The sequence below is a fragment of the Athene noctua genome, chromosome 4 (assembly GCF_965140245.1).
Source record: "Athene noctua chromosome 4, bAthNoc1.hap1.1, whole genome shotgun sequence".
In the NCBI taxonomy this organism is placed as follows: domain Eukaryota; kingdom Metazoa; phylum Chordata; class Aves; order Strigiformes; family Strigidae; genus Athene; species Athene noctua.
In genome coordinates this window covers 82,315,799-82,327,505 of record NC_134040.1, presented here as the reverse complement: position 1 = coordinate 82,327,505, position 11,707 = coordinate 82,315,799, and the positions used below count along the sequence as shown (strand labels likewise).

The 11,707-nt window shown below is 44.7% G+C and overlaps 1 protein-coding gene across 1 annotated transcript in view; it reads left to right on the top strand.

Annotated features, from left to right (window-relative positions):
• The first annotated feature begins 4,883 nt into the window (after positions 1-4,883).
• ZDHHC2 (zDHHC palmitoyltransferase 2) overlaps positions 4,884-11,707 on the top strand; it is a 34,409-nt gene continuing 27,585 nt past the window's right edge. Inside the window, exon 1 of the mRNA XM_074905899.1 lies at positions 4,884-5,099. Within this exon, the coding sequence (XP_074762000.1) occupies positions 4,925-5,099 (175 nt within the window). The 5' untranslated portion in view covers positions 4,884-4,924. The remainder of the gene's footprint in view (positions 5,100-11,707) is intronic.

The window sequence follows — 11,707 nt, the reverse complement described above, 5'->3', positions numbered from 1 at the left end:
ATATTCCCGTCTTACTGTCCCTCCTCCTCTTGCTGCTCCACTGAATATGTGGGACATGTGGTGAGAGAGAAAGTACTCCACCATATCAGATTGCTTACATAGAGGAGATGATGTTCAGAGTGTGTAAACTGTAAATTTCCAGTCAGATTCTCTGAAAAATACTTCTTAAATTAAGAGCATTTTGCTTGTGTGCTTATTTATCATTCACTGTATTCCGCATACACTTAGTTTTGGATTATTTTAACTGACCAAATAATGAAAGAAATGGTGTGCTTAAAATTATCAGAAAATTATTATGAGATTATAAAATGAATCATGCTTTATCATTTTCAAACTTCTAGCACAGTAAATCTGTGACATCTGAAAATGATCTAATAACACAAAGTCTTGTTTTTCCACACTCAGTTGTTGTAATGGTAGTCTTAAGAGTTCAGTATAATTTAATAACTGAAATGCCTTGAGCTAAATACACATACGGTATTTCCAGCTACTCACCATAACCTATGAATGGACTGTAAATGTGAACATCTATGACCAGCCTTGGATATTAAATCCACAGGAGCCTAAACCTAAAGTAACTCCTTGACAAACGCTCTCTTACTGCAGTACTGTCATATTCAAATCACATATATATTAACACTATTAATTTGCATAACTCTGTTTCTTTGTGGCTCATTTTACTGTTTTATTCTTGTTTTGAAATTTTATGACCCTTCAAACTAGTACGAAACTGAGCTCTGAAGAGACTAGACTATCAATAACAGATAATTTTTCTCTGCCATATATTAAACATCCTCCCCTGCTTGAGATTTCCTTCTATTTTGCCGCCATTACTTTACGGATTATCAGGAACTGTTTATCACGTCTTAATAAAATACATTCAAGCCATCTGTGTAACTTCATTAGATGTGTACAAACCTTCTACTACTGTTTGCTCTAGATGGGCAATTTATTAAGATCAGAATTCCTAGAACAGTTTCTTCTTTCTTAAATGCACCAAAATGCTCTTAACAGCTATCCATGTACAGTGAGCATCTTGAATATGCAGCATGATCTGACTGTAATTTAGGTATCAAAGAACTTTATGTCAGCAATTAGAACCACAATGTCATTCTTTAGATAAAAGTTGGTTCAACTAATCAGAGCCTCCTAGACTTGCACAGGAGTAGTTTTTAATTAAGACTGGATGCTGAGGTACCAAGATTACTCCCTTTGGAAAGAGGCACCGTTTGCACTCTCCACTTCTGTATCTGAACCCAGCTGGAACCTACCTGTCAGCACACGTGGAAGAAGGAGAGAGCGCCTGCTTTGTTGCCATCATCCTCTGACGCAGGACCTGGTCAAGTGGGATGACAAGGAGAAGGGGAGAAGCCAAGCATACAGAGGCACAAACCTGACTGAACAACGCTCACGGAGACAACAACAGGGAACAGCCCTGGCCAGCCAGATGGATTGGTACGGGTATGTGGAGCGGTAGGATGCTTGTTTCAGCAAGATGAGCTTGTCAGAATGCAGTGAGCACCAAGCTGGACCAGCTGGCAAGTCAGGGACCATGGAGCAGGTAAGAGGGCCTGGGATCTGGGCAGGGGTGTCAGACAGCCAGGGAGACCGTGCCTGTACTTGGGGATCTGCAACTGCGCGTGGGCAGCATAGAGTGTGTGTGGGGATGCTTTCTCTATTGAACCTCAGCCCTGACAGCTGAAGAGGAGAAGGGAACCTGGCTGTTGGTACTTCTGTGAGTCCTATACATAGGTGAGGTGCTGTTGAAGTTGCCACTGGCTGAGCAGGTGAGCAGCAACCACGTCCACTGGCCTGGGACACAGATGCCAGGTCCCCAGGCTAGTCTCCAGCATCTGGGCAGGAGGATGCCCAGCCCCAGAGCTGGGGAAGGCATCCTTTCACACTACCTAGGTCACACAACCTGATACAGAGAATAGTCCGACATGGTAATTTTAGAAATGTATTCCAGATGAGACACTTTTTTAAAAAATCCACCAGCAACACCTTACGTTTACCTTGCCAGAGGGGAAAACCTGAGTGGTACCACTTATGACAAGAACATGTTGTTTCGATTTGCCAAACACTTAGGAGCTCTCCTCCAACCCCAGCTGCCTTCAAACCAAGTTCCTGACAGGAAGAAAAATCAGTAAATTACCTCTGCTTCCTCTGTCTTTTTCCCATGAACATTTCATACAAGCATCAATAAACTGCCCCAAGTAGCCTCCCTCTGTAGAGAGGGGCTGCCCGAGTACAGTCATTTGGGAAATCTGTCCATGAATACCTAACAGTTTAGATAATCTCAGGATTTACTTTTGCCATAATGCAGTGCTCCCTTGAATATACTCGCTCTTGAGTCGCTGCTACCTAAAATTTCTGCGGGTCATACCACAGAGGGAGGAGGAGGAGGAAAGGCACAGAAGAAAAGGTCTCTCATGACCCATATGGAGCGTGGTGAGAGTGGTGGAGGGAACAGAAAGGAACAGTGGGCATGGATGGGAGAAAGAGAGCCCACATCCATGGGGAGAAGCCATGAGCACAAGGGCAAATGCAAGGGATTTACAGCTTCCTGACCAAAGGATGCTCCAAGGTAATTGGAATATCAGTCAAGGCAGACTTTTTTGTCCCAGCTAAATTAAAGCAAGGTTTGCCTGTTTATTTCATTGGACAAGCTAGTTTTGAACCAGAATGACCATGATATTGGAGCTCTAATAAAGAGTATGCTGTAATAATAATTATCGATATAATTACTAGCATGCTAAAGAACAAAATTCTGATTTTTGTGGAATCTGAGGGTGTTGGCACTGGCCATGGAAAAGTTAGAAAGCTGGACTACAGAAACCCTTTTCCATGAAGGAGTAATAAAAAGCCTCTGACCAGAAATTGTATGATGTAATTTGAGGTCTTTGTAACACATCATCTTCTTATTCCCACATCCCTGGCAAACTGCCACCTCTCTATATAGATAATTTTGTATAATAACTATTATTTCAAGGGATGAATTACTATCTTACAAAGTCTTATCTACTGTTTACCATGTTTCTCTGGCATGTGTTGTTGTTAATAAGCCCTGTATCACATGCAGTATTTTAAAATGGTTTATAGGAGAAAGCTTTTCATAGCCCCCAAGTACGATGCAAAAGCTAATTCATCCTTATGCATACAGTTTCCAGCTGCTAATTTCTCATGGTACGGCTACATGTCCCTGGAAACACGCAACACGTTAGATGTGTTATCCTTTCTATCTGGGAGAAGTCACTGTCAGGTATTTCCATCAAATGAATGACATTGTCTTCCTTTCTTTTAACTTTTGCCAGTAAAGCATGGGGTATGCCTTCAAGCGGAGTAATTTGGTTCCTTATACTTCTGAAATCTGTTTTGAATAACCATAGATGTTTTCATTAAACATACTAATGTTAAATCCTTTAAATGTTCTATTAAGATGTTGGCCTCGGTGACGATTTGCATAATTAACCACAAGTAAAATAAAATGGCTTTATTGTCTAGGTCACATTGGTTTTGGTCCCTTTCCTCTTGTTTTGTGAGATACGGTGTGGAATAGCAAATCTTGTTTTTCCGTACCATTCACTATATCGCTACCTTTTTTATATATAATAGATAATTCCCCATCATGCAGAATGTTGTTATTATATTCCAATCTCTCGGTGGCGTCATATTTTGTTAATTTCTCTTCTGTGATGACTGTACATTTTGCAGATGGTTTTGCTGAGCCATTCACGATGATGTATGAGTCTTTTTCTTGAATAGGTAAAGACTTTACTGCCATGGGATATGTAATACTCCTCTCAATACATCATTCTGTATTGCTCATTCACCCGGTTCTCCGTGGCTAACTGAAATTCCTCAGCCTGTTCTGACAATAACGAGGGGTGCATGACTTTGCATTACATAAAAACACCACAGCCACCATATGGTGGAACTTCTTTCTCTGTCTTTCCAGTAAACATGCTGACAACTCCGTTTCATAGTCTGGAACCTGGCAGCACACCTACTATTGTTTTTGTCTTATTTTCTCTTATTTGTTTTCCTCTCTCTCAGCCCGTTTTTAATCCGTGGCAGCCATATGCCTTCCAGGGTGTGATTATTTGGCTTCACACATAGTCTCCTGTGTGTGTGACATGACACAAGCCTTTCTTCCAAGTCCAAACACATTTTAATCAACCAGCTCTTTCCTACCCACCGCGCCGCCGGTGCTCGGAGGGACGCCAGCAGATCGCAGAAATACTACGGGCTGTGCTCGGCATTTCCAATTCTGGAACGACAGTTCAGCAACGATTTGGGTGCGCGTACCGCAACGCAGCCAGGGTTTACTCTGACGCTTCCCAAGCGCTTCATCGCCATGGCCATACCTTAAAGGCCGCTCGGGAGGGGGCGAGTCAGCACCTGCCCTTGGCCGAGCCCCGCCGCCGCTGCGAGGCGGCCGCCCCAACCCCGCTCGCTCTGTGAAGCTGTGTTTGCAAGGGAGGCGGCACTTCTCTTAACCAAGTGCCCTGAAGCATCCCCCAGGGCGGTTAGGTACCACCTCCCCTGTTTCGGCGGCGGCAAGGCCGGAGGGGGCAGCGCCGGGCCTGCCGCGGGGCACACGGCACCGGCGGCTCTGGCCACGTAAGGCCCAGCCGCTGCCGCAAGCGCCGCCTGCCCGAGGCACGGAGCTCACGCTGCGACGAGCGGAGCTGCTCCGGCCGCCCCGCCAGCTCTAACGGCGCGTCCCCGGCCCGGCCCGCGGGCACGCTGCGGCCCGTCGGGCGGGCGGCCCTTCGCCCGGCCCGGCCCGGGGGGGAGCGCCGGGCGGGCGGTGGGAGGAGCGGCCCCGCCGGAGAGCCCTGTCAGCGCGGGAGGGAGGGGCCGGGGCGGGCTCCGGCGGGGTGCGCGGCCGGGGCCCGGGCCCCTGGAGCGAGCGGCCGGGATGAGGTGCGGGAAGATGGCGGCACCGCCGCCGCCGCCGCCGCCAGCCGGGGCGGCGGGCACTTGGGGCGGCGTGCGGCGGCGCTGCCAGCGGCTGCTCTACTGGGTGCCGGTGCTCTTCATCTCCAGCATCCTCTGCTGGTCCTACTACGCCTATGTCACCCAGCTCTGCCTGCGTGAGTGCCGCCGCGGCGGGACGGGGACGGGGGTGGGCGCCGCCGGCGGCCCTGTCCCTGCGGGGAGAGCGCGGCCGCCCGCGCCCGCCGGGCCGGGCACCGGGGGCGGCGGCATTGTCTGTTGTTCGGCGCCGGGGCCGCCCCTGGCCGCTGCCGCCACGCCCGCGGGCCGGGCCGGGGCCGCGCCGCAGCGTTGGGCTGGGCAGGCTGGAGGCTGGCGGAGCCGCCCCCCCGGCCGGCCGGGGCCCTGCTGGCCTCCCTGCTCTCTCTCGTGTCCGTCGCCCCCTCGTCCGTTTGTCCGTCCGTCCCCCCCCCCCGACCTGGTCGCGCGTGGTTTCCCCTTCCACGCGAGCAGGGAGCGGATCGCACGGGGCTTTACACGGGCGTGAGTTTTGCTCCGTGGCGTGCATAGCGTGTGACACCCCAGCCCTGAACGTGGGGCGCGGAGAGTCCCGGTGCAGGCGGCGCGGGCAAAGTTTGCGGTCCCTTTGTTCTCCTCCCGCTGCGTGAGAGCACGCATACACATACATGTCTGTAAAAACAGGGGCTCCTCTCCGTAACACGGAGGTGGGAACGGGAGATCCCCGAGTCTCCCCATGCCACTCGTCGGTCACCTAGAAAATGCCGGGCTGTCACAACTTCTTGGTCGGCTTCTGGCGCGGGCAGCCGGCGGTTCGCTCCGGAGTCCTGGCTCTTGCCTAGCGTTAGCAGATAATTAACCAATAATTAACTGGGGGCTGGGTGTGACCTGAGCGTTTGTGTGAATTTGAGTACTCGACCCAAAAGGGTTTATTAAATGATCAGCTTTTGCTGCTAGGCTCGCCTGATTTATTTTAAGTTTGCGTTGCAGTGTATCTTGGAGGAAACAATTGAATGCGTGGTGTACTGGTGTTTCATGATCGGTGTTATAATAATGGCACAAAGGAATACAAATTAGCTGTGTATCCCCTTCTCCCTCTGCTGTAGGTGAGGTTCATAGTGACCGTTGGTCATTTAGCATCTCTTTAAGGAACAGTGGCTTGGGGAAAATAACCAGCTCAAGCTGCGTGTGTTTATATATATATATGTATATAACTTTGCTAGACTTCAGCTGTTCATGTTGAAAATTTCAGCAGTCTGGTACCTAATTTTGGATATATACTTTTTTGTTGTTGTTGTTAACAGAAGACTGTGATGAAATTTTTTGTCCTAACAGCTACTTGGCGGAGCAGTTAAAACATTGAGCAAAAAATGATTGCCAGGCCTAGCACCTCTGTTTTGGAGGGAGGCACCAGGACTCGGTGTGGTTCCTATATTGGAGGTGGGCTTTTTATGCCTTTTTTACGCTAACATCTGTTAGTTTTAAATGCTGCTTTTCAATTAGAAATTGAGACTTGACTTGCTGTGCCCCCACGAGAGGAGGACTGAAGTGTCTACCTCCTGTGCAAGGAAGCAAATTGTCTGGAAGGGTGTGGGAGAAGTTGACTGGACAAGCCTGATAAAGGGGAGCTGTAAGCTGACAGGAGGGCAAAGGATGTTTCAGGGGAAGGTGACCCTATAGTTAACATCTGTCCTGACGTACACGGCCCCATGATGCCTACACGGTACAGTAGGCTTAATTTGGGCGCTACTGCTTGAGCTACTGTACGTTTTCTTCTGTGTCATTCTGTATAACAAAGGAAGATTGGGTTTTAGTCTACCTGAAAGCGGCTACTTCTTAAGGAAATGGCATGCTTGAAACTTGCTTCAAACTGTAAGGTATAGTACCATCGTTCCTTGAGAACCGCTCAAAGCAAAAGGCCTGTGATGGGAGGGAAGATGGAATCCTGGGCTCTGCTAAAACATCTTTTACCGAATTCCTTTCTATGAGCAAAGGTGATTCTTTTTTTTGTTTACCGCACCACCACCCCCCTTCCCCATTCTGCCCATCTCACCAGTTTTTGAATTCAGCATAATAGTTGTCCACGACTTCTGCTAATTCCATCTTTTATCTATATCTGGATGATTCCCCTCATTTTTGGCATATTAAGATAAAATAAACTTATGTCTTGTCTTACTAATGAATATTTAGTGTAAACAACAGAAGGAATAGCTAACAACTCTGAGAATGAAAGCCAACAGCAGAAATAGACTGTAAGCATTTCAGCGCTTTGAAGCCAGCCTGTCTACTCAGTGCATCTTTTATTCCTGCAGCACTGACTGCTGAAGAGGACATACATAGCTGCTTATTTTACTGCAGCTTACTGTCATTGATGCTAACGACACCGTACAGGGAACAGCATTAACCATTGTGCAATAGGACTTAGCAAGGACTTTGCACAGTTGTAATTGGCTTATTTGAGCTTTTGGTAATGAGAAAGTATGTCAAATGTAGTATTTTGAATGTTTTTTGCAATTTCAACTGTTGCAGGAGGGATGTTACATTTTTTTAAAAAAGAAAAAGTCTACTAAGATGATCCCTTTCATCCTTAAAGCTGAGTAGTTATATTATTAAATAGCAATTTAGAAACAGAGAAAGGTTTTAGAGACAGAAAAAGGAATCCACAACTTTTAACTGTATTATTGCCATGTACAGAGTTCTGTCTCTTTTTTTAGTGGATTCAGTTAAGTGCCTGTGCTGCTTTAAACTTCAAGGAAAAGGAGAAGGGTATTGAACACTAGCAAATGGTTATATTCTTCCTGCTGGTTATAGAATACCGGAGATAAATGTGTAAAAGAATGGGTTTTAAAATAAAACACCTGACTAAAAATTGCTTCTCTCTAATCCATTTCCATTCTCTTGATTTTGCCAGTATTGTCATCTCACAACCCCTATCTGGCAATAGTAGTTGTCTTCTTCCGCCAAATAACTACCTCTGTGTTTAAAATTAAGGGGCTTTTAAGTATTCCTTCCCTTAAAAAGGTGTTTATGAAAACCTGAGGGTTACAGATTTATTGTTCTTCTAAAAAAGATGAAGAAATACATGGGATTTACAGTGAGTACACTGAACTTTGATAGCTGAAGCTACTGCAATTACAACCTGGGTTGTATGGAACACCAGTAACATGAAAGTGCAAACAGAATGCTTTCCCCCAGCTTCTGCATCCAATGTCTGTACTCAGAAAATACATACTGGATTCAGTAAACTAGATACAAAGAAAATAATTGTTCCTATGTCTTCTTTCTTAGGTGTATCTCTAACGTGGGTTAGTAGAACTATAAGGGGCTTAGTCATCCACACCATGCTTTGCGTAAGGCAGAACCAGTAGTCACTTGCAGTTTCTGACAGTTGTGTGTCAGAAATGTTCTTTACGAACTCAGAGGGTTGAGATCCTTTTCTGTTTTGTTTTGTTTTCCTGCCCGTTTGTGATTTGGAGTTGCTTATAAGAACTAAATTGTGAAAATTTGACAGTGCTGTGACATGTTTTTAATGAAAATATCAACTGTGCTATTGAAAGGGTTATCCAGTAATTAGAAATTGGTTGTGTAGGTTCAGTTTCAATCCATTTCTACATATCACTGATTTTAATTCTAAGGATAATGCTCTTGCTCAGGGAATCCTGTCCAAAAACACACCTTGAATTTGTACTTTTGAAGAATGAAAACAGATCTAATGTGGAACATAGAAACAAGCAATGAGCATTTCCTGACTACTTCGTTGAAAGGAAAGGGAGGAAGTTTTGCCACCTGGTGAGTGATTTGCCTGATTTGGGAAAGAACAAAGTGACTTCAGCGTAGTTGAAGAGGGGGACAACAAGACATGCATTAACAATACAGTCAGAAGAGCTCATAAGCCACGTCTGTGGTTTTGGGGTAGAATATACAGCTGGGATCTGTCTGCAGCTACCTTCAGCATGGAACAGAAAAACGTGGAATGACATCCAGTTGCTAAAGATGTTAATGATCATGAAAGATTTTTGCTGGAGGATCAGATTGATTAGTGCTGAATTGAGGTTTTTCACTCTCTAACATCAGTGGAATGGAATTATAGCAGGATAAAAAGCTGCTTAATTCATCACAGTTTAGAGGCAGAATTAATGTGTGCCTCCTAGGCATGGCACAGAGTTATCAGGGAATCAGAAGCCACAGAAAATATGGAAATAGAAGCTGATGGAGGGGAAAAAAAAGGGGAGGGGGGGAAGAAAAGGTGGGGCCCAAGATTTGGTCAGCTGGATCTGAGTTCTTTGATCGGTACGTTCTCCAAGTGGATCAAAAGGATTTATGGTACTTGCTGCTTATGTCTTGTAATCATCTACCGCTTACGTTTGGCTATAGAAATACATTGCAGCATTGCAGTTGGCTGTTGTAAAATACCAGTCAAATACCCTGTCTGTTCGTTGGCTGGTAAGGTAGCAAAGGACTTTGTTCAAAGCAAGTTTGTATTTTTATACCATATTTTGCAAACATCACATTTTTTCCTCTTCCGATCCCTGGTTACTTTCAGAAAAGTTTCAAAACTGGCAGCTGAGGTAAAATAGGCTTCTGAATTTTAGTCCGTAGTGCTCCTCTGCGTTTCTCAAATTTAATCTCATTTCTTTCTCAGACTTTCAGAGGCAGCTGCCATTCTCCACTTCTGAAACAGAACTGAAGTCTGTGTTAAGGATGACTGGTTATCTCTCCATGTAGTGCCTAGTGTACTACTTACAGGTTTTGTGCCTTGAAATTTAAGCCGTGGCTTAAGACATAACATCTGTGTTGAAGGAATAACTATTCGATAGGATTGTGTCTTCAGTTAAAGGTTTAACACTGCTTGATATAAAATAGCTTGAATAAGATGTATTTGTCAGGATGTACTCTTTGTTTGCTAAACAGGATCAGATCGTGTAACTTCTCTAGAAGAAGTTACATGATCAGATAGTCTCTTCAGATAGCCCTTGGGACTTGGAAAGTTAATGGGAAATTTGCAAAGATGAAAGTTAGATCAGTTCTTGGGCATACTCAATTCAAAATCAATGGTCTTGTGACCTTATCTAAAAAGCTATCAGATATCAGCTTGCTGCTGGGTAGGTGGATGGTGACGTAGTCTGATGGGCACAGGGTTAAAATGAATTTACCAAAACATTCACAAATGCTGTCAAATCCAAATGGATGGGTTATTGATGATTATTTATGCCAACCTTAAATCTCCCAGAAGTATTTCTGTTACTTTTGTAATTCAAATCATTGCTCTGTCTGGCAAAGAGGTAGATTTTATTCCAAGCACTGTTTTTTTTTTTTTTCCTAAAGGACTACTGCAGACAAGGGTAGAACTCTTGTCACAACTATAAAACACTTTTATGAGTACAGAGGCTCGGTTGAGTTAAACTGCATCTGTAGATCAGTGTTTTGCAGCTTCAAATATGCTGTAAAGATAAAATACATACTTAGTTTTGTGCATCAAATCCAAGATGTTAAACTGTTTGAGGGAAACAGCTATTTATAGATATGGCTGCAGAGTCTCTGAATCAGATATGTATTTTCCCAGTTCAAAGTTTTAAATATTTTAAAAACGTACATAAAATACGGAAGCAAGATTTTGTATATCCACTTCCATCAAAGCTTTTAAAAATTGCTTTCTCCAGTATTTTTTTTTTTCCTAATCTAACCATTACGTCTGCTGTTCAGGAACTTTGATTTAGGGTTTAGAAGTCAAGAAAAATTTAATGTTGGAAAACCAGTGCAATTTTTTACATACATTTTACCTGCTAGAATCTTGGTGTTTGTGGTAGCCATGTGTCTCGCCATGTCTCTAGCTATATGGAGATGGATGCCTACTTAATTTTTTCCATGGGTGAATGTTCAAGAAATGGGAAATTAATTTCTGTCACTGAATTAAGATCTGACCAAGTGCGAAGTGCCTAGCAATGTGGCTTCTCTTCTTAGCAAACTGATTTGGTGATGGAATTGTGGCAGGCAGTTTTGAGATACTGTGGTGGCACTTTGCTTCTCAGGGCAGCATTCCTAATGCTGCATGGCTTCCTCCCAGTGAGGAAGGCTACCATCAGCTGTGGGGTGAATTTCTCGGGCTTCTCTGGGTGTCCTTTCCATGCTGGACTTTTTCCTACCTTTTGTAACACAACTTTATGTCCTCAGTCACTGTTGTTTTTCGCAAGCACAGGCTGTTTAGCAGCATCGACTTCTGAACGTGCTGTTGCTGTTTCTGGCTGCCTGTGGTTCAGGGCAAGCAGGGAACGATGTTTCTGGCTCAGGAAATTGGCATCTACGTTGGCCTAAGTCCTGCATATGTCCCAACCTGATTCCTAATTCTGATGAGCACTGTCTGCAAGCTGTGTAATGAAACAGAGAGGCTCTAATTATGGGATAGTCTGCTAGTGCTGAACTGTAAATGGCATCCTGACGCTTCAGCAGTGTAAGGCTGATTTTTAATGAAATTGGCCCCTGCGGTATCTCAGGCGAGCAGAGCTGTAACTTTTTAATGACTTCTTGAAGGCAGGTCATGGTTTTATAATTGTCTCTGAATATATGGGAGTATCACTCCATTCCTCTCTCAAAGGGTTTTACCGTGTTTTCCCCCAGATTGTAGAAACGGCTGGGATTGCTATGTCCTTGGTGTTTATTTTAGTCATTGTAGGCATAAATGCTTTTTTACCCTTACTATTTGTGTGCTATTTGACTACCAGGAAGTGAATTTGCCGCATTTAAGCTGATA